The 23,389-nt window shown below is 40.5% G+C and overlaps 1 protein-coding gene across 1 annotated transcript in view; it reads left to right on the top strand.

Annotated features, from left to right (window-relative positions):
- Positions 1-23,389, top strand: part of Acvr1c (activin A receptor type 1C) — a 90,154-nt gene that overhangs the window by 49,402 nt on the left and 17,363 nt on the right. The window contains exons 3-4 of the mRNA XM_005068984.4: positions 7,726-7,965; positions 14,439-14,669. Of these exons, the coding sequence (XP_005069041.1) occupies positions 7,726-7,965; positions 14,439-14,669 (471 nt within the window). The remainder of the gene's footprint in view (positions 1-7,725; positions 7,966-14,438; positions 14,670-23,389) is intronic.

Genomic DNA, 23,389 nt, shown 5'->3' with positions numbered 1-23,389 from the left:
CCAGTGATTTATAGGGTTAATTGTGAAAGGAATTGCTGTTTTGTGCAAGCTTACACTAATTACAGCTCTTCATATGGAAATAGACTATTCAACAACAACCTTCAAGCTACACAATCTTTGTTTCTATTCTGCTACAAAATGTATAGTGCAGGATAAGGGTAAGTGGAACTGTCATTCTCCTTTTTCCCCTTCTAAATTGCAACACACTATTTTAAAACAACTATTTTATTTTTCACTAATTTAAACAGTCATTTTAAATAAAAATGAAGCATAGCGTTAAAGGTAGGTGCTTTACTAACTTTTGCACAATGTTTATTTTTCTGTCTGTTCTCAATCGCGTGAAGAGAAAAAGATTCTTTTGTTTGTATCAGTTGTGTAAGGTGTGCAACACCCACTCATAAGAAACATGTCTAAGTAGGACTATCAATAAAATCAACAATTTTCATCTGAAGAAACAGAAACTACCCCAAGGATCAAATTTATCAGATACCAATAATTTGAAAATATACTATGATTTCTGAAAAATGAAGACTCCACTAAAGAGTGTATTTGTCATGTTTTCTTCACTTCTTTTAAAACATCCATGGTTGTCTTTTGGTTTTGGCTTGCTATGGTCAGAGTGAGGTGACATTTGCATGCTGAAAAGCTCTCCTGGCCCCTTGTGGGATTGCTCCTTTCTCACAGAAGCAAATACATCCACAGCTCTCCTGAAGGAACTCAGTGCACACCTGACAGGTGTGCCAGACAGGATCCCCCTCCCCAACCTCACCCCAGAAAGTGAAAGGTGTTGTATTTTTAAAACTTTTTTCTAAGTTCAATTAACTCGAACATTCAAAGAAATCAAATTTGTGTTTTGAAAGTTTAATAGAAGCATCTCTAGTCTCCAGAAACAAGTTCACTCATTCAAATTAGAAAAAAATCCTCTTCCTAAGGATGTGATGGGAGATTGAACATAGAATTTATAACCAATTTTAATCCAAGCATTTTTATATTATTCAAGGCTTTGTTTGTGTAAATACCTATGTGCCTCACTCAAATCTGTTTTAGTGGCTATGGTAGGACGTTGAACAAGGTCAAAATGTGCTTATCCATCTTTTCCAAATGAGTGAGCTGCATTGTGGCACACATTTGACCTTAGACCATTAAAGACCTTGGGACAAAGACATGTGGCTTTTCCATTGGCATCAATATTTTAAATAACTTTCACTGAGCAAGACTCTCTTCTCTGAATGATGGAGACTTTCATTTTTCACATAGAAAGGATTTCCTTTAGCTGAAGAAAGTCTAGACGATATTTTGAATAACTGACATCTAATTTCCTGACAAACATGAACCATTGAGGTATATGTCTTGATGGCCGAAATAAGAGACTACTGTCCTTTGCTGCCCTGAAAATAAAGAAAATGAATTGTGAAACCCACTTGGGTTTTCTTCTAACATTTTGTGTTTATAATAATTACAACTGTGTGTGTGTGTGTGTGTGTGTGTGTGTGTGTGTGTGTGTGTGTGTGCCATATGTGAGTGGGTTCCCTTAGTGGTCAGAAGAGGGCATTGGCTTCCCTGGAAATGGAGATATAGGTATTGTGGAGCTGTGCCTGCCCTGACCTCCTACCTCCTCACCTCCTCATGCTGGCTGGTTCTTTGGAATAGTAAGGAGTATTTTAAATCACTTAGCCAGCTCTCTTTTCCTCTTCCAACATTCTGTTACTTTCACCACTCCTTGAGTGAAGGGTTTGTTGTTGTTTTAATGCTCTTAGCTCAATATATATTCTTCAGCCCAATGCTCCTTTTAAAAAACATAAAAACATTTGTATTATTAAATTCAAATGCTAATGGTGAAAATTTTCAGCCTTTTAGTGCTCTGTGCACACACCCCAAAGACCATAAGCATCAGAATAAGTTGTTCAGGAAATATTTTTTATGTGTGATGCTAATTCCTGCTCAAAAATTTTGAAATGTGACCATAAGACAACAGGGCATACAAAAGGGCTTTTTCTAGAAAGAGCACTGAGTAATGAAACTTGTGTCAATAGCTTACAGTTCCAGATCAAAGGCAGAAAAACTGTCAGTCCTGCTATAGTTGTTTTGTTCACTCTTTGCTCTTTCTCGGCCCACCACACAGCTTCCAAATAAGCACATGGAGACTTACTCTTACTTCGCTCGGAAGGTCTGGCCTGAACTTGGTTTGTTTCTAGCTAGCTTTACTTAGCTTGAATTATCCTGTATACCTTTTGTGCCTGGGATTTTTACCTTTCTCTGTTCTACATACCTTTCTTTGTTTCTTACTCCATGTCTTGTTGTGTAGCTGCTGGCTGGACCCTGGGGCTTTCCTCCTTCTCTCCCTTCTACATCCCTCTCTCTTCCCCAGGTTTCTCCTATTTATTCTCCTTGCCTTCCAGTCCCACCTATACCTCTCCTGCCTAGCTCTTGGCCATTTAGCTCTTTATTATTCCAATCAGATGTTTTAGGCAGGCACAGTAATACAGCTTTACAAAGTCAAACACACGCAACATAAAAGTTTTGCATCATTAAACAAATATTCTGCAGAATAAAAGAATGTAGCATAACTTAAACTAATATTCCACAACATCTTGTTCCTGGCCAGGCTTAGTATAATGTCTAGATTCATGGCTTAGTATATGAATTGCCTGTTGATCACAGTTCCTATCTTTTTGACATAACTAGCAGTGTGTACAGAAGCAAGAACACTCGCTGCTGTGTATAGTGAAGCACTATGGAGGGATCTGGACAATCGAGCTTGAGATTGGCTTATTCTTCCTGAATCTTACCACAGTCACTGCTGTGAAGAAGGCATGGGCTGTGACAAGGAGGAGATGGAGAGTGTGGATGTGGGTAGGATCTATCTGCCTCCAAGCAAAGAGTACATGGTCCCAGAGAGGTCAGATGGAGGAACCCCATATTGTGAACTAGGCCCCCAGCTCCTTCCACTCCATATTCCAGCCCAAATGCAGCTGCACTTAATAAAGGAGACTTTAATAAGGGGTGATTAACCTAGGTTCCTTTAAGGGTATTTGGGGTTCTTTCAATTTTCTGTAACCACTTGTTATCGTAATGTTTGGAAAGGAAGCACAAGCCTTGAGAAGTTTTGTAAAAAATGCCCTTTGTGGAAGTCCTCTGGTTTGCTCTTGTCTGCCTGAATTCGTTTTAAAATAGCTGTTTAGTCAGTACATACCTCTTCAGTCTATCAAATACATTTAACCACACTAAGTTAACCATAATTCCACTTAACTTTAACAAATCTCTTACAGTAATACTCACTAACCAATCAATACACATCAATGTAATGTAAGTTTATTAAGCTGGAGACCATGTAGATCTAATGAACATCAATAACTTTTTCTCACTTTGATAAAGAACAAGAGGTCAGCAGGGATTGAGAAAACATGAGAACCATGTCCATGCTGTTCCTTTGTCTGCCCCTTTTTATATAACTTGTTGAATTTGCTTCCCAAAGCAAGAAATAGGAAGTAGTGGTGATGGTGGGTAACTGACATGGAGAGCAGTCCCAAGAGAGGATGACACATCTCAACTCTCCATGCGCACAGGTTGGTGGTGACTGTCACCACCAGCTCCAACTAGGAATTGAGGGAAAGTTGCAACATTGACAGGTTAAATATCTTCCTTAATTCTTCCCTCCCTCCCTCCTTCCCTCCCTTCATTCTTCCCTCCCTCCCTCCCTCCTTCCCTCCCTCTCTCCATTCCTTTCTTTCTTTATTCCTCTTTCTCCCTTTTCCCTGCCTTTTATCCATTTTTCTACTGTGTTACTACACCTTGCCCTCCATATTTATGAGTCCTCCTCCACAGAGTCAGTCACTGAAAGTATTTAGGTGAAAAAGGTGTTTCTACACACTGCTACAGACCTTTCCTTTATCATGATTGCTCATAGCATGTGACCATGACATAGCATTTATATTGTATTAGTTTTTGGAAGTAATCTAGAGACAAAGAAAAGCATGTGGAGGAGTGGTGAGTGGGTTATGTAAAAGTGCTATTCCATTTTATATAAGGGACGTGAGTGAGAATTTTAAATTAGTCCCCATAAATACCAAAGGACAGTTGTATTTATTTTCCCAGTTCAATGGATCCCAGGACTCTGTAGAGATGAGTGTGAGCTGGATTCCCACACAGCTGGGCGAGCACTTTTGTCTTTTCCATTCTCTTTCCTTTAATTGGCTTAGGAAGGAAATCTTTGAGTTAGTGATTCAGTGCTTCCCAGACCTCATTTGTGGGCCATCACGTGACCCCTCCTGCAGCTATCCTTTTCATGGTTATTGCACCCCCAGAAGCACCGAAAAATTACTCATTAGAGATCGCCAAATAGTAGGTTCTGTGATCAAGAACACAGAACTCGCTCCAAAAGTAGTATTTGCGTCAAAGCTATCTTTTATTAAAAATGATTCCTTAGTTAGCTACTTCTGTCTTCTATTCTAACTCATTGGCAGTAGGCACACTTTTTCTTTATTTCTTCCCTGTTAGGATTACAAGGGACAAACTTTTACAAGCGTTTGCTTTTAGAATTGCTCAGTGTTTAAGGAGTCCTTTCTGGATGGTGTTGCTAGCTTGTTTCTATCCGAGTAATCTTTTTTTGCTCCTTATTGACTTGTATCAGTAGATCTGTTCACAAAGGGGGAAACACTGGTCATCTACAGTAAACATCCTTGAGAGCAGTTGCAGGCGCCATGGCAGGTGACCCTGATTTCAGGTTTGCTGACCTTTTGTCTCTATTAGTTGCCATAGCGATGAGCTGAGCTCTGCTTAATAGAGCTTTACCAAAATGAAGGCAATCAATAGCTTTTTAAGGCTAATAGTTATGTTTGTGGCTCCTAATAGGAGATACCAACATTAAATGTAGTTATATGAATGCCTCCCAAGGATAGAATTGATGTTAGAAAATGTTAACACGTGGAACGGGTATTTTAAAAAAAGACCTAGTTGAGCAGATGAATACACTCGGTAGATTTTTTTTGAACACCTCAGATCTTTTGTGAGATACGAGAAAATAGAATGATCATTGTAGAATGGACAGAAGTGTTCTTTTACAACAGCAGACTTCAAAAGTCACAAGGACTTGGTTAAGGATTTCTAAAGCCAAGTTGTGTGAGAACACTTTTAGCATGCGTTGAAGAATACTCCAGGCCTAGCGCTCTCCACCTACCAGTGTAACTGCTAATGATGCCAGAGGAGTCTAGAAATCCACAAGGTATGTGGTGGCCAGTTACAGTTCACCATGGAAGCAGAAGGGTCTGGCCTGTGCTTCAGAGTCCTTTACTCACTGTTAGCTGACTGGCAGCTATGCCCTCAGTGGATGGTCTGTACATTTCCTAGCAAGGATGGAGCCAAATCTGTGTGTGTAGGGTGCAGTTAGCACACAGTTCTGCACAAGAGGGAGGAGACCCACAGCCAAGTACGACTTGGGATAATCTTCTTGATGTTTGAGAACTCAAATCGTCTAAATTCTGTTGCAGCAATCTGTCAAATACAACTCAAGGCTTATTAAAAACTAAAGTCAAGGGATGGAGCAGTAGATCAGTGGTTAAGAGTGTGTACTGCTTTTGTGGAGTACCTGGGTTCAGATCCCAGCAGCCACACTGGACAGTTCACAACTGTCTGTAGCTCCAGTAAATGGTGTTCCTACTCCCTTTTCTGACCTCCACAGGCACTTGAATGCATATGGTGTGCATACAGACAAACAGGCACATACACACATACATATAAATATACATAAATAAAACTTTCAAAGAGCAAAATAACAGAAATAAGCACTGCTGGGAATGAGACATGACTGTAAAACCTTCGATGAGCCAAAAGGAAGCAAACAACACACCAGTTAACTGTTTAACTACAGAAAGTGTCTGTCATTGTGAGATGATTAAATTATGTAGCCGATGCTGGCCTTGCGTTTTCCATCCTACTGTGTCTGGGAGTCCAGGTTCATTCCTCTGGACCCAGCTTAATAAAAGTACTTTTTGGTGGTAGTGTTAGCTGAGATGGTTGCTTTCCACCAGGCTTGTTAACCCAGGCTTCTTGCCGCTCTCCGTTTTCATTCTTCTTGCTCCCACTGTCTACTGACACAGTGGCCACTCAGAATAAAAGTTCGAACATATCTTAGAACCCCCAACAGCTTCTGTGCCAAACAAAACCTCTACTCTTTCCCTTAGCCTGGAACACACCACAAGCGATTTCCCCTAATTGATCCCACTTCCTGTCTCTTCCTTGTTTCCTGCAGTCTAGACATGTTTCCGAACAAATCAAATAGGTGCCCACATCTGGGCTCCTTGCACTGGTTTTGCGGCCATGCTGGCACCATGCACCCCTGCCTGCCATTCACTATTGTTCTGTTTCATTGCTTCCATGGCACTTGCCCGGCGAGGCTTTCTAGGACCACTCAGTCGAAAGTGACATCTTGCCATCAGGATGTCCTCTCTGATGATTCATCCTTGTAGCACTTAAGCCCTCATCTGCTCGTGCTCTACAGCCCTCTGCTCAGCCGTCTGGATCTATGAGAATTCCTGTGCTCCGAGGGCGGGGATTGGGCTCTTCACTCACCATTTTATTTCCACCACCTGGAATAATAGCAGCATGTTCCAAGAGCCGGATGATTATTTGTGGAATGAATGAATGGATGGATGGATTTGCTGTAAGGATAGGACTGCTGAAGAACAAGGAGAAAACAGTAAAAATGAAAGTATCAAATATCTTGGGGTTTTTTTTTCAGTTTTTTTTAATTAATATTTTTTTATTTTCCATTTTAAATTTAGATAAGAAACAAGGTTGCTTCACAAGTCCCTCTCCCTTTCCCTCCCCTCCTCCCGTGCCCTCCCCCATCCCCCCCCGTTATCCCCTCATTCCCCCAGGGAGGGTGAGGCCCTCCATGGGGGTGTCCATAGTCTGTCATTTCATATAGGGCAGGGCCTAGACCCTTCCCCAAGAGTTCAGGGTGAGAGTGAGAGTCTTGGGGGGTTTTAAAGCTCTGCAAAGCATATGCTTTTCATAATTCTACCCTTGTCTCCTATTGTCATTGTAGTAGCTGCATTCACCTTTGCCAACGAACTTAAATCCACACTTTTATGCCTGCATATTATAGGTGAGGAATTGTGGTGACTGCACTTGGAATTATATATATATATATATATATATATATATATATTATATATATAATATATAGTGGTTTTTTTGAGACAGAGTTTCTGTGTGTAACACTATTGACTGGCTGTGTTGGAACTCATTTGCTAGACCAGGTTGACCTGGAACTCAACAAAGATCTGCCTATCCTACCTCTGCCTCCCGAGTGCTGGGATTAAAGGCATGCACACCACCACCCGTTCCACAATATTTTTTAATGTTAGTACTTTTAAACTAATTTTTTCAACTTACATACAAAGAAATGAATGGCCTTTGTTGTGAAATTTCATACAAGTGTCCCATTATGCTTGTGGCACAGGCCTAAAATTCCATCCTGAGGTGGAAACTGGATGATCAACAGCCCAAGGTTATCTTCAACTACACAGTTTCAGACTAATTTGTGCTACATGAGACCCTGCCTCAAAAATTAAATAAAATAGTCTTTGGTTTTAGAACTATTACAAAACTCTCAAGTCCTCAATGCAAACAAATTCTAACAAAATTATAAAAAATATAATGTCAAAAACATTTTACATGAGTTGATTTATGACTTTCTTTCTTTCCTTTATTTTTAAACTGCAGTATCGCCCAGTGCCCCAAGACTTGGCCCCACGGAGCTGACTGTTGTTATCACTGTGCCTGTTTGCCTCCTGTCCATAGCTGCCATGCTGACAATATGGGCATGCCAGGACCGCCAGTGCACACACAGAAAGACCAAGAGACACAACGTGGAGGAACCTCTGGCAGAGTACAGCCTGGTAAACGCGGGAAAAACACTCAAAGATCTGATTTATGATGCCACTGCCTCAGGTTCAGGCTCTGGTATGTGTGTGTTTTCAGTAAGCAAGCTCTTGTTTAAAAATAAATGAACAATCTTTTTGATAAAAGTGTCCAGTGAACTCATCAACTAAAGTGCTCAATGAGGTACATAATAAATAAACTCATGAACAGAAATCTCTTTAAGGATTACAAGCGCATCATCTAAAATAGCAGGTCTTCATATAGTTTTACAAAACGTTTTTAGGATTGGTTGTACCCCCCCCACATTCCCTCCTTTTCCTGTTCCTTCCCCACATTTAATCTTGTTTTAGTTTCTCCTTTATCTCTTTATAACACTACATCCAATTTCCCCATCCTCTTCTCTTTTTAAAGAGACAGATAGATATGCACCCATGCTCGAATACACACACACACACACACACACACACACACACACACACACACACACACACACAGAGGTGGGGACATGGAGTTGTGTGGGGAAGAGTTGGAGTAGGAGAGAACAAGATCAAAATACATTGTATGAATGATTTTTTAAAAATCCTACTTAAAAAAGGATTTTCATGATAGAGTCTTCTCAGAGGTCCAAAGATTTCTGAGATCCGATTTGTTTATATATATATATACATACCTTGGGATTTGATTTTCGTTTATTTGTTTTGGCTTTCATTTATCCTTTACCTCCTCCTGTTGTAATTTAAAAAGTGGTGTGTGTGAGAGAGATACTATTTGACAGAGCTCATATGGAGAGGTTTTTATTAGAGGAAAGGAAATGGAAAAAGGAGGGAGGGGAGAGAGGAGACAAGCTTTTTGGGATAGGAGAGGCAGAGGAGAAGAGAGAGGTGGCGGTGGGGGGGGCAGAGAGACAAACAGAGAAGGAGAAAGAGAGAGGGAGGGAGAGGGAGACTGGAGGGAGGGAGGGAGAGAGAGAGAGAGAGAGAGAGAGAGAGAGAGAGAGAGAGAGAGAGAGAGAGAGAGAGAGAGGCAGGCAGGCAGGCAGAGAACAAGAAAGAGAAAAGGATGGAAGGTGGGCAGGGCCCCTTTAAAAGGGAACAGGTGGCATATTCTATAGTGCCTATAACTGAGGGCATATCCTGTCAGAACTCCAAGGACAGAACAATAAAGATGCCTGAATACTAATACCTCCCATTATGGTCAAAGCCATCACTGCTGCTTTCTTTGGCTGTTTAATAGAAACAGAGCACTTATGGGTGTTGGGTTTGAGTCCATGAGATATGGGGAAATATGTTAGTTAACAAAGCAGTGTTCCTTGTGAATGTTTGTGGTCACCAAGGCCTTCTGGATCTGTAGGCATCCTCCATTCCCGGGATGTGCTTTGAAAGTTAAGAAGTTGCTGCCCTGTAATTAATTCAACATGATGTTCTGGAAGCCCAGAAATGGGAATGCAAAGGAAGCTCACAGTATTCCTAGCTGGCTCCTGCAGCTCAAGGTTATCTATTCACTGTTACCACAATGTTACATTTTCTTCTTTAACGGATTCAGACTGCTGATGAAGGAATTCCAAGGGTCAGACTGCATCATGGAATAAAAGGTTCTTTTTCATAGCACAAAACACTGTGGGGAGTAGGGAAGGGCAGGATTTTTCTGCAGTTACAAGACCTCTTCTCTGCCCATCTGAATTTCTAGAAAGCCTTGACCCTTGGCTTTACAGGAATATGATGAAGAGGACACCCAAACAAAGTCATTTCTGAAGCTCCTACATCTCTCCTTGCTTGAGAAGGATAATTAATGCCATTATTCCAGAAGGGGATAGATGCTGGTACTTGTCTGTAATCTCAGTATTAGGAATGCTATAGTTGGAGCCTCCCAAGCTAGACACCAATCTGAACTACGTAGCAAAATCTGCTTTGAAAAAAAATGAAATACAAGGAAACAAACAAACAAAAAACCACAAGACTTTGAGGAACTCTCCTGCTGGTGGGTGTAACATCCAGACAAACACAGTTAATAGAGCAGGTGAGGAAACAACATCACGTTCATATGGGCACTTATATCAATCAAGCAGCACTCTGAATGCATCAGAAAGGAGCAAAATTTTGCTTATCAGAAGAGTCTAATGGTCCAAGCTGTCACTGTAATGTCAAGTGGGATGTTTTAACAAAGGAAACCAAGAGAGAAAAATCTTGCCATTGCAAAGCATATAAAGCTGGAATCCAAATTATGTCGCTGTATAGAAGGCTCACATTTTTATCTTAAAACAATATTCCTCAGTACATAAACTCTGTTTCTTCGGATATTATATGTTGAGACCTACTGTACTCCAAAATTTTGAGACCTGCCAACATTCTGCACACAAAGGATTCTGATTTAATCTTAATTTCTAGAAACACACTTCTTGATCATTTTCAAAGGACTGAAGAACCTTTATTACCCACAGAAGCATTTTCATTCAATTGATGATACTAAGTCATGTTCTGCTTAGTTTTCATTGTCCACTTAACACAACCTATAGACCTCTGGAAGGAGAAGTCTCAGGTGGGCAATTTCTTGGGTCAGGTTGGCCTGTGGGTAAGTTCATGGGGAAATTATCTTGATTGCTAATTGATGTAGGATGGCACAGTCCACTGTAGGTTGTACCATCTCTGGGCAGATGATCTTCAACTGTACAAGAAAACTTGATGAGAACGGCCCAGGGAGCTACCCTGCAAGCAGTGTTTCTTCATAATTCCTGTCTCTGGTTTCCTTCTTTGAGTTTCTGCCCTGACTTCCTTCAGTGATGTATTGTATAATACAATGATGTATAAGCCAAATAAATCCTTTCTTCCCCCATGGTGTTTTTGGTCATGGTGTTTGTATATTTCCCTACTCTTTGAGTGTACTGAATTTGACCAAGGATTTCTCTTCCATGCAAGAGATTAGATATCTAATTTAAGAAAGGAGTAATGAGCTAGCAAGATGATTCACAGCATAAATGTGCTTTCCACCAAGCCTGAATACCTGAGTTCATTTCCAAGGACCCACATGATAGAAGGAGAGAGTCAACCTCTATGGGTTGCTCTTTGGTCACACCTCCCTTATAGTGCTCTCCCCCATATATAAACAAAAAATGTGACTAGATTTTTACACACACACACACACACACACACACACACACACACACACACACACGGAGTCATGAGCTGAACATGAAACCCAAAATTTTGACCTGTAGCTCTCATCCCTCATCAAGGAAACATTTTTTTCAGCATATGAATACCATTACAGAGAGTCACAATTATTCAAAACTCATAGAACTCCTGATCCCAGGGTGCTCAGCCTCAAGGCATACATCTACAACACAACTCCTACACCTAAGGTTCAGGGAGCATCACAGAAGATGGAGTGGGAAGACTGTGAGAGACAGAGGACCAAGAAGTCTTATAAGAGATTGTGTCTGCTAGAAATGGCAGGGGAATTTCATCCATGATACCTCAACTATATGGCTGCCTGAGCAAGATCTGAATAAGGACAGCACCAATAAACTTGCTTATGTGGAAGGGAAAATCTCATGGAGCCCAAAATCTCATGGGGCCCCATGCTTAGACCAACGCCAAATGGACTCATTGGATTGTATTACATTTATATGTATTATGCATGTTACAATGAAAGATAGAGAACATTTCCCATTAAATGTTTTTAAAGGTGTATCTTCAAGCATGAGTGTGACTCTGTCGGCTTCTGGGCAGAGTATACTCAGACATTTTATGGAAGGAGAGGAACACATGCCTAAGCCCAGATAATTTCTTTTTGTTTTTGCAGTGAAGATTGGACCCAGGGCTTCACACAGCACGTGCTGGGCAAGTGTTCTTTCTCCGAGCTACATCCCTAGGCTTTGTGTATGTGGGGGTAAAAGTGGTGGTGACAATGTGTCACTAGCCCTGCCTCAGCATTCCAAAGAGTTGAGAACACAGGTCTGCATCACCAGGCACTGCTCATGGATACCTTTCTTTAGAGAAAAATTGGAGCTAGTTTTGGGCATTTTGTCTCCGTAAAGCCAGTTTGTTTGGCGGTGACCCCTAGCTAAAAGCACATGCCTTTAATCATCAGAGAGCAGGCTTTCCTTCGGCAAGGCTTCTGCCACAATAGCTTGCCCATAAGGAAGACACTGGACCAGCCTGCTTCCTTTCTGCCTTTCTCAATTGGTTGGTGACCTTGAATCTGAGGCAGCTTTTTCAGATATTGAAAAACCCTGATTATGAAGCTTATCCCTGACCAGGTCAGGGACAAATTTCAAAGAGATGGAGAGCCTACAAAGTGGAAATAAATGTTGTTTTATTGGACTGTGCTTGAGAGTGGGCTTTGTCTCAGGCGCCTTTCACGGAAGTAGGAAGCCTGCTTCTTTGTCTTACGGTATAACATTCTGACAGATGGTGACACGAGCCAGACATCAGCTTCTATAATCCCTGGTGAAAAGATTAAAATGAACTCATGGCAAGAGGCAAAGTTTCTGTTCAAATGGAGCTTGAAGCTGTGTAACACAAAAACTACCCAGACTCATTTTGCTATTTGCTTTGGAAGGTATTGAAGCAACCGAAGCAGTGTGTCCCCCAGCTCACCCCGCTGGTCCCCTTAAATGATGTGATGTTCTTTGTCCACCAATTGGGTGACACATCAACTGCAGCGTGAAAACACTCTCTTGCTGATTTCTCTCTCTCTTTCTCTCTTGTCAGTGATGATGTGGGAAGGGAGATGCTGAGATTTGACTTAATAATTGTTAGTGTCACTTTGTGCCATAAACATTGACTGAAGCCTACAAAAATAACCCTGGCTATTCATTGCTGGATGTTTTCCTTCACGCAGAGAGGAACACAGGTCTGCCCTCCTATGAGGGACAAAGCATTCTGGGTCCGCCACCAGCAGCAGCAGACTCTCTTCAAGTCTGATTACTGTCAGGCTCTAATTTTCTCATCGATAAATGATGAGGTTGAACCAGATGGTTCCAAAAGAACTTTCGGACTGTGGGGCTTGGTGACTAATTGTTGAGGCTCATACCAGTGAATTTATAGTCTGTGCCTATTTACCATTGTGGGTGGTTCTCCTGGAGATGAGAACATCTGTGTAAACACTGGCTCATTCTTAGATCAGGGGACAATACCCCCAATGAGCCACATGGGCATTATTTTCTCTAGCCGCCTGAGGACAGTGCAGTAACCAAGCTGACTTGCTAGAACACATTCTTCTTGTAGCCTCTTTAACTGTTTGCTTTCTAACAATACAATTACAGGAATAAGAAAAACCTTCTCATGGACCCTGTGTTGAAAATACAGCAAACTAAAAAGGAAGAAAATTATAACTCACTCTGATTCTACTATGTGGTTCAGAGTCTTCTACGTGCAGTTTGAAAATCTGCAAACACAATATAGGTAGAATTTACTATGCTGCTTTCATTTAACACTGTAGCAGAGTAGATTCCGGTGTCCCTGTAATATACTTTATTAGCAGCAGCGTCAGTGTTAATCTTATGTGATCCATGCTGAGGTTGCTGTAAGATTGAGGGTAACCATCGCTGATCATGCATTATGTCAGGTACAGTGCAAGATGCTTAGCCTCCTCATTGACTCTTGTACTGTTCAGTTTCCCGGAGCGTGGTGCTAACGCTCACAGAAGTTAAGTTCCCTGACCGTGGTGATTAGATACTGTAGCTGAAACTGGAACCCAGGTCTTTTCTCACCTGTGCTTGTGTATCTTCTGCACCATGTTTCACAAATGTCTTCTTACTTGAAGGGCTTCCTTTTTGTTTAATATTAATGACAACATTGTCTTCAATATTTTGTACACATATTCTCTACATTTTGACTTAATTCTACAGGATGCAATTTAAGAAGTAGAGTTACTATTTTAAAAATTACAACCACTCTGGGCATGATGGTGTGCATCTTTATTCCCAACACTTGAGAGGCAGAGGCAGGCAGCTCTCTGTGAGTGTGAAGCCAGCAGTCCATGTAGTGAGTTCCAGGACAGCCAGGAATAAATAGTAAGACCCTGTCTTAAAAAACACAACAAAAAGTTATGAGCATCACACCTATCTGTAGAACATGTTTTCCTTGAATTTATTTATTTCACAAACAACATATTCTTAGTGTAACATGCTTATCTTATTCGTCATTAAATTTGATTCCTTTCATGCACATTTTAATTTTATTTTGAAAAAATCCACGAAGAATTCTTTTCCTTTCACAGTAGTACACAGGAGCTATGCATTTTATTTTAGATGTTAGCCATGGATGTTTTCCTTTGAGTCCTTAGTAATCGGACTGGCTTTATGGGAATTTCAGGGCATTTGCCCCAGTTCTTACAAACCAGATATCTGTAGCAGCAGGCTGTGCTCAGAAGCTTGTTTGTGAATGAGAGAAGCGAAATTAACAGTTTAGGAAATTTTATAGGTCATGCCTTGGCATTAAAGTTTTATGGCAATGATGCTTATTTCTTCAAGTTTAGTGAAGTTACTAATATGCTTAAGTGGCCATCATTGTGACTTTCCCTTTTCATCACCAGTCTGCCTCTCGCTTGACTAGGTCTGCCTCTTCTGGTTCAAAGAACAATCGCGAGGACTATTGTACTACAAGAAATAGTAGGAAAAGGTCGATTTGGGGAAGTGTGGCATGGAAGATGGTGTGGGGAAGATGTGGCCGTGAAAATATTCTCCTCCAGAGATGAACGATCTTGGTTTCGTGAGGCAGAGATTTATCAGACAGTGATGCTGAGACACGAGAACATCCTTGGCTTCATTGCAGCTGACAACAAAGGTAAGGTCGCTTTCACCAAGGTAGGTGAGAAAAAAATGGCAGCTTGCTTGTAAGACAGATGAGAGTCATCCCTTTGTCTCCTGAAAGCACATACAAAATTTCCCTTGTCTTTCCCACAAGTAAATGCCCATAACTAAGCAGGGAAGGGCAGTAGCCGATGGTTAGAGTGGAGTCAGGATAACGTGGTAAAACTAATGTTTAAGATATCAGCTAACTGGTACTGGGCAGGAACCAGCCATCTGCAACTGGAGTCAGTCCTCAGAAAACCTACTAGCCTAGTTTCTTGTCCTTACTCACCCTGGGTCATAGAAACATCTAGAGGCATTTTGGACTGTGAAGGGACATTTGGGTGTGCTGGCAGTGGGATGACATTAGAATTTTGAATGACTGTTGTTCATCAGCTGGGGAGGGATCTATATCACATGCTTTGTGTGCATGTCACTTCTGAACTTTGAGAATGGGGCAAGAGATTGTTAGTGGCATTTTATATCTTTGTTAACTTGGCCATGCCTCAGAATTTGAAGTTTAACACTGACAGATGAGTAATTGTAAGTTGTTTTAGTGTCCTGGAACAAAGGGGATCATCTATCTGGTAAAGTCAGTACTCTTTTTTTTAATTATTATTATTTTTTATTTAGGTTATAAAAATCTTGTTTCACATGTCAATCCCAGCTCACTCTCCCTCCCATCCTACCCTGCCCTCACCACCAGGTCTCCCAGTCCCCCACCCAATCTCCACTCTAATCACCAAGGAGGGTGAGGCCCTCCATGGTGGATCTCCAGTAACTGTCATTTCATCCAGGGCAGGGCCTAGGCCCTCCCCAAAGAGTCCCGGCTGAGAGAGCCTCCCATATTGTGGCATGGGCACTCAAAGTCTATTTGTATGCCAGGGATAAATACTATCCAAGGCCCCATAGATTACCTTGGCCTCCTCACTGATGCCCACATTCAGGGGGCCTGGGTCAGTCCCACTCTTTCCACACAGCCATCAATCTAGGGTCCAAGAGCTCCCCCTTGTTCAGGTCAACTGTTTCTGTGGGTTAAACCAGCACAGTCTTAACTCCTTTGCCCATCAGTTCTCCCTTTCTGACACTGGATTCTAGTTCAGTTCAGTGTTTGTCTGTGGTTATCTGCCTCTGCTCTCATCAGTTGCTGGATGAAGGTTCTGTTTCTAGACTCTCTGGCAGTGGAACTGTATGCTGGCACTCCCCTAATACATGTCTAAAATCCATAAATGAGTAAATACATACCATGTTTCTCTTTTTGTGACTGGGTTACCTCACTCAGGATGGTTTCCTTTAGTACCATCCATTTGCCTGTAAATTTCAAGATTCCATTGTTTTTTGTCCTCTGAATAGTATTCCATTGTGAAAATGTGCCACATTTTCTCTTTTCACTCTTCAGTTGAGGGGCATCTAGGTTGCTTCCAGGTTCTGGCTATTACAAATAATGCTGCTATGAACACAGTGGAACAGACATCCTTGTTGTATGAATGGGCATCTTTTGGGTATATGCCTAAGAGTGGAAATGCTGGCTCTTGTGGTAGACTGATTCCCATTTTCCTGAGCAACTACAAAACTGATTTCCAAAGTGGCTGTACAAGTCGGCACTCCCACCATCAGTGGAGAAGTGTTCTCCTTTCTCCACATTCTCTCCAACATAAACTGTCCTTGGAGTTTTTTATTTTAGCCATTCTGACAGGAGTGAGATGGTATCTCAGAGTTGTTTTGATTTGCATTTCCGGATGGCTAGAGATGTTGAGCACTTTCTCAAGTGTCTCTCAGCCATATTAGACTCCTCTATGGAGAATTCTTTATTTAGTTCAGTCCCCCACTTTTTGATTGGATCCTTTGGCGTTTTGAAGACTTGCTTCTTGAGTTCTTTGTAAATTTTGTAGATCAGCCCTCTGTCAGATGTGGAGTTAGTGAATATCTTTTCCCAATCTGTGGAGTGCCTTTTTGTCTTGCTGACTGTGTCCTTTGCCTTACAGAAGCTTCTCAGTTTCAGGAGGTCCCATTCATTAATTGTTGATCACAGTGTTTGTGCTACTGGTGTTATGTTTAGGAAGCATTCTCCTGTACCAATTTGTTCCAGGGTACTACCTAACTTCTCTTCTAAGAAGGTCAGTGTGGCTGCATTTATGTCTTTGATCCATTTGGACTTAAGTTTTGTGCTGCATGGCAATAGATATGGATCTATCCGCATTCTTCTACATGCTAGCATCCAGTTATGCCAGCACCATTTGTTGGAGATGCTTTCTTTTTTCCATTGTATATTTTTAGATTCTTTGTTGAAAATCAGAGCTTCATACATGTATGGGTTAATATCAGGGTGTTCAATTCGATTCATTGATCTACCTGTCTGTTTTTGTGCCAATACCAAGCTGTTTTTAGGAATATAGCTCTATAATAGAGCTTGAAGTCAGGTCAGGGATGGTGATGCCTCCAGATGTTGCTTTGTTGAAAAAGTTTGGTTTGGCTATCCTGGATGTTTTGTTTTTACATACAAAGTTGATTATTGTTCTTTCAAGTTCTGTGAAGAATTGTGCTGGGATTTTAAAGGGGATTGTGTTAAATCTATGTGTTGTTTTCGGTAAGATTGCCATTTTTACTATGTTGATCCTATCCACGAGCATGGGAGATATTTCCACATTCTGGTGTCTTCTTTATTTTCTTTCTTTAATGACTCAAAGTTCTTGCTATACAGATTTTTTAATTGTTTGGTTAGCATTACCCCCAAGGTATTTTATGTTGTTTGTGGCAATTGTAAAGGGCGATGTTTCTCTGATTTCTTTCTCAGTCATTTTATCGTCTGTATATAGGAGGGCTACTGATTATCTTGAGTTGATCTTGTATCCTGCCACTTTGCTGAAAGTATATATCAGCTGCAGGAGTTCCCTGGTAGAGTTTTTTGGGTCACTTATGGAAACTATCATATCATCTGCAAATAGTGAAAGTTTGACCTCTTCTTTTCTAATTTTATCCCCTTGATCTCCTTTTATTGTCATATTGCTCTAGCTAGAACTTCAAGTACAATATTGAAGAGGTATGGAGAGAGTGGACAGCCTAGTCTTGTTCCTGATTTTAATGGAATTGCATTGAGTTTCTGTCCATTTATTTTGATGTTGGCTGTTGGTTTGATGTATATATCTTTTATTATGTTGAGGTAAGTTCCTGTTATCCCAGATCTTCCCAAGACCTTAATATGAAGGGGTTTTGGATTTTGTCAAAGGCTTTTTCAGCATCCAGTGAGATGATCATGTGATTTTTATTTCTCAGCTTGTTTATATGGTGGATAACATTGATGGATTTTCACATGTTGAACCATCCTTGCATACCTGGAATGAAGCCTACTTGATCCGGGTGGATGAGTTTTCTGATGTGTTCTTGGATTTGATTTGCCAGTATTTTATTGAGTATTTTTGCATCAATTTTCATGAGGGATATTTGTCTGAGGTTCTCTTTCTTAGTTGTGTCTTTGTGTGTCTTGGGTATCAAGGTTATTGAAGCCTCATAGAAAGTGTTTGGCAAAGACCCTTCTGCTTCTATTGTGTGTAATACTTTGAGAATTGGTATAAGGTATTCTTTTAATTTCTGGTAGAATTCAGCACTGAGGCCATCTGGCCCTGGGCTTTTTGTGGTTGGGTGACTTTTGCTGACTGCTTATCTGTCCTTGATTTCATTTTGGCAAGTGATATCTATCCAGAAAATTGTCCATTTACTTTAGATTTTCAAATTGTGTGGTGTACAGCTTTTCAAAGTATGACCTGATGATTCTCTGGATTTCATCAGTGTCGGGTTGTTATGTCCCCCTTTCATTTCTGATTTTGTAAATTTTCATGTTCACATTATGTCGTTTGGTAAGTTTGGATAAAGTTTTGTCTATCTTGTTGATTTTCTCAAAGAACCAAATCCTTGTTACATTGATTTTTTTGTATTGTTTTCCTAGTTTCTGCTTTATTTATTTCAACTCTCAATTTGATTATTTCCTGACATCTGCTCCTCCTGGGTGAATTTGCTTCTTTGTGTTCTAGAGCTTTCAGTTGTGCTGTTAATTCTCTAGTGTAACTATTCTCCAGTTTCTTCATGTGGGCACTTAGTGCTATGACTTTCCCTTGTAGCACTGCTTTCAAAGTGTCCCATAAGTTTGGGTATGTTGTGTCCTCATTCTCATTGAATTCTAGGAAGTCTTTAATTCATTTTTTATTTCTTCTTTGACCCAGGAATGGTGCAATTGTGCATTATTCAACTTCCATAAGTTTGTAGGGTTTCTGCAATTTGTGTTGTTGCTGAATTCTAATTTTAACCCATGGTGGTCTGATAAGGTGCATGGAGTTATTCCAATTTTTTTAATCTGTTGAGGTTTGATATGTTGCCAAGTATGTGGTTGATTTTTGAGAAGGTTTCATGTGACGCTGTGAAGAAGTTATATTCTTTTTTATTTGGGTGGAATTTTCTATAGATATCTGTTAATCCCAATTGGGTCATAACTTCTGTTAGTTCCTTTGCTTCTTTGTTAAGTTTCTGTCTGGTAGTCCTGTCTAGAGGTGAGAGTGGGGTGGTGAAATCTTCCTCTATAACTGTGTGGGGCTTTGTATGTGATTTGAGTTTTAGTAATGTTTCTTTTATGAACGTGGGTGCCTTTGTATTTGGGACATAGATGTTCAAAAATGAAACTTCATCTTGGTGGGTTTCTCCTGTGATGAGTATGAAGTGCCCTCCCTCATCTTTTTGATTGATTTTATTTTACAATCTAATTTGTCAGATATTAGGATTGTTACCCCTACTTGTTTCTTGGATCTGTTTGATTGGAAAACCTTTTCCCAACCGTTAACTCTGAAGCAATGTCTGTCTTTGAGACTGAGTTGTGTTTCTTGTATGCTGCAGAAGGGTGGGTTCTGTCCTCGAATCCATTCTGTTAGCCTCTGTCTCTTTATGGGCGAGTTAAGACCATTAATACTGAGGGATATTAATGACCATTGATTGCTCATTCTTATTTGTTTTGGAATAACTGATGGCGGTGGAATTATATGTGGATTTCCACCTCTTTTCTTTTGGCTGTTGGTTGGTGGGATTATCTATTGCCTATGTTTTTCTGGTTGTAGTTAACTCCCTTGCGTTGTGGTTTTCCTTCCAGAACTTTTTGTAGGGTTGGGCTAGTGGATACGTATTGTTTAAATTTGGATTTGTCATGGAATATCTTGTTTTCTCCATCCATAGTGATTGAAAGCTTTGCTGAGTATAGCAGTCTGTGCTGGCATTCATGGTCTCTTAGTGTTGGTAGAATATCTATCCAGGACTTTCTGGCTTTCAGAGTTTCTATGGAGAAGTCAGGTGTGATTCTGATAGGCTTGCCTTTGTATGTTACTTGGTCTTTTTCCTTTGTTGCTCTTAATATTCTTTGTTTATTCTGTATGTTTGGGGTTTTTACTATTATGTGGCAAGGGGATTTTCTTTTGTGACCCACTCTATTTGGTGTTTTGTAGGCTTCTTGTACTTCCATTGGCATGTCTTTCTTTAACTTGGGAAAAATTTCTTCTATGATTTTGGTGAATATGTTTTCTGCCCCTTTGAGGTGGATTTCTTCACCTTCTTCTATACCTATTATTCTTAGGTTTGGTATTTTCACGGTATCCCATATTTCCTGGATATTTTGTGTTAGGGATTTGTTGGACTTAAGATTTTCTTTGGTTGATGAATCTATTTTCCCTAGTGTATCTTCAACACCTGAGATTCTGTCTTCCATCTCTTGTATTCTGTTGGTTATGCTTGTATTTGTAGTGCCTGACCATTTGCCCAGCTTTTCTATTTCCAGCATTCCTTCAGATTGTGTTTTTTAATTGTCTCTATTTCAGCTTTCAACCCTTGCACTGTTTGAATTGTTTCTTGTAATTTTTGCTTTGTCTTTTTCTCTCTTTCTTGCATTTGATGAAGTTTTTGGGTTGTCTTTTCTTCCATTTCTTGCAATTCTTGGATTGTTTTTCCTCTATTTCTTGTGGGGTTTTTTTTTTGGTTTCTTTTTTCTTCCATGTCTTTAAGGGATTTTCTCATATCTTCTTTGAGGGCCTCTATCATTTTCATGAAGTTGTTTGTAAGGTCTTTCTCATTTGCTTCTTCCACAATGGACTGTTCAGGTCGTGTGGGTGTAGATTCTCTAGTTTCTGGTGGTGTCATATTGGTTTTTCTGTTGTTGGCTCCTTCCCATCATTTCTTCCTCTGAATGCAGAAGGAGTCTCTTCCTCTCCTGGTGGGTATGAGCCCATGGTTCCTTTCCAGTGGGTGGGAGCAGGTCCAATACCCTGGTGGCTTTCCTCTTGTGTGGATGTAGGCCATCCTAGTATCGGGACCTCAGCAAACTCTGGGTAGGCTGGACCCTTGCCTTGTCTGTCCTGTACGTGGAGAATGGGACTTGGAACCTGGAAGTCTCTGGGCGGTCTGAATCCTGTGGAGCTGGGATCCGGATCCGCTGTGCACAGTCCTCAGGTCTCCGGTGTTTCTGCTCAGGCCCCGGTACTCTTAAAATATTGTTACATGTACAATAGTAGTGAGGGAGGGTTTTCCTCCTTCTCTTTCTTCTTCCTACAAAGCTGGACAACAAAGGGAAATGAGGACAGGAGTGAGAAATTCAATCTGGCCAGGTTTGAAATTAGAACTTTAATCCATATCTAGGAAGGACTTTGATGGAGCCACAGTTATAATCTCATTAAAAAGCCAAAATAGAAAAGTTAAACTAAAGTAGCTGTGAACTTTACATATTTACTATTGCTTGGGAAATTAAAAAAATTAGTTTTGTCTAAGAGAAACATGATCATGATTTTATTTATTATTTACTGGATGGCAAAATAGAGGCCAGCACTTATTGCAGAAGTATACTTCTTAGCTCTGGTTTGCAAGGAAGGAAAGTAAAACTGAAATGAGCTGAGGGGAAAAGCTCCTCACGAGTTCTTTTAATTATTATTAATTATTATTATTGTCATTATTATTACTATCATTGTATGTGTTTGGGTAGTTTGTCTGCATGTATGTCTGTGCCTAGTGTCAAGCAAGGACAGAAGAGGGCAATGGATCCCCCGGAACTGGAGTTACACATTATTGTGAACCACCATGTGGATGCTGGGAGTTGAACCCGGTTCCTCTGGAAGAGCAGCCAGTGTTCTTAACTGGCTAAGCCATCTCTCCAGTCCCTCTTTCCAAGTTCTTAAGGACGTATGTTTTAACACTATATCCAGAGTTTGAAAAACAGACACTGCCCCAAGGTTAAGAAATCACTTCTCCCTGGTAATCTTGAGTTGAGTTATTCCTGGTTAGGTTAACCAGCACACTGGTATCAGCACACTGGTGACCAGTCATATTACCCATCTTAATGAACTAGTTTAATAACAGTGTTTACTGGCTTACATATGCATCTGTACCAAAGAGGTTGTCTTTCATTTTTGCCTCTTTCTGTGTATTTAAAATTTTACTTTATGTGCATTGGCGTTTTGTCTGCATGGATGTTTGTATGAGGGTGTCAGAATACCTGGACCTGGAGTTACAGACAGTTGTGAGCTGCCTTGTGGTTGCTGGAAATTGAAGCTGGGTGCTCTGGAAGAGCAATCAGACCTCTTACTGGCTGAGTCATCTCTCCAGCCCCTGCTTCTTTTTGTTTAACTGGCTTCTCTCAGCCATATCCTTACTTGTCAGTTACTTTGTACAGATATCAAATGGTTTCTAATATCACTTTCATCTTCACAAATTCTTTATTCATGTAACACAGGTTATATCATAGCCAAGTGTCTAGCAATGACCTTGTTGTGAGAGAGCATAGCTAGGTGGAGGTGAGAGCAGGGCAGGTCTGAGCGTGAGGTCAGTGTGTGGTGGGTCTTAGTGAACTTTATAGTATACTGCCTTTTGTCTGTCATGAAGCTTTCTCACTGGCCGGCTATGAAAATGCAATTGGTGGATAGCATCCAGCTCCTGAGCATACTGCACCTGGCAGGAAAGCATCTAAGCAAAATGCTCACCGTAGAGTGCTTTTCCATCTCAGAACTGGCCAGGGCTGCCTATACTGTCATAGACACTTGGTTTAGAAAGCTACAACTAACTGTTGAAGTACTGCTACATATCAGGCTAATTTCTCATCTGTTACAAGTCTTTAAAAATGCTGGGTTAGTTTTTGTTTGAATGGGTACACTATCGGAGAATATCTAGCAATCATATCATAGAACTTGGCTGTAAAACTGTTTGGCATACATAACTTCCTATTTTTAAAGGCCAACAACATGGACATTGTTAGAATGTCAGCATTCTTGTGGTAGTAACAGTAGTTGCTGTAAATTTGTTATTTTTCTTGTTGTCATTATTGGTTTAATCTTTCTTAAAAGCTTAAGAGTGTAGGACAAGGCTGAGGTCAAATAATCCTCTCAGAAGTGTCTCTTACAATGCATCTTTCCAAAGTTTCCCATATACTGTGGTAACTGTCACCAGCAACTACTGATGAAAGGAAGCAGAGAAAGAGTCGCTCACTTGGTAGAACCACCTTCCACAACTTCCTGTTTCCATGGAAGCTTCCTCTATAGCCATATTTTCAATAGCTCATTGAGAATTTTATACTTCCCTGAGTCCAGCTTCGCTGCTGAAAGAATTAAATTTGTTGTTCATAAATGGTACCAATATACTTTAAATACTCTTGTTGTTAAAAGTGCTCTAATTCTTTCTCAACATTTACAACAGCAAATGATG

This window comes from Mesocricetus auratus, unplaced genomic scaffold (genome assembly GCF_017639785.1).
Source record: "Mesocricetus auratus isolate SY011 unplaced genomic scaffold, BCM_Maur_2.0 Super-Scaffold_100004, whole genome shotgun sequence".
Classification (NCBI taxonomy): Eukaryota; Metazoa; Chordata; class Mammalia; order Rodentia; family Cricetidae; genus Mesocricetus; species Mesocricetus auratus.
The sequence above is the reverse complement of the archived record's forward strand: the minus strand, read 5'-3'. Positions and strand labels throughout refer to the sequence as shown.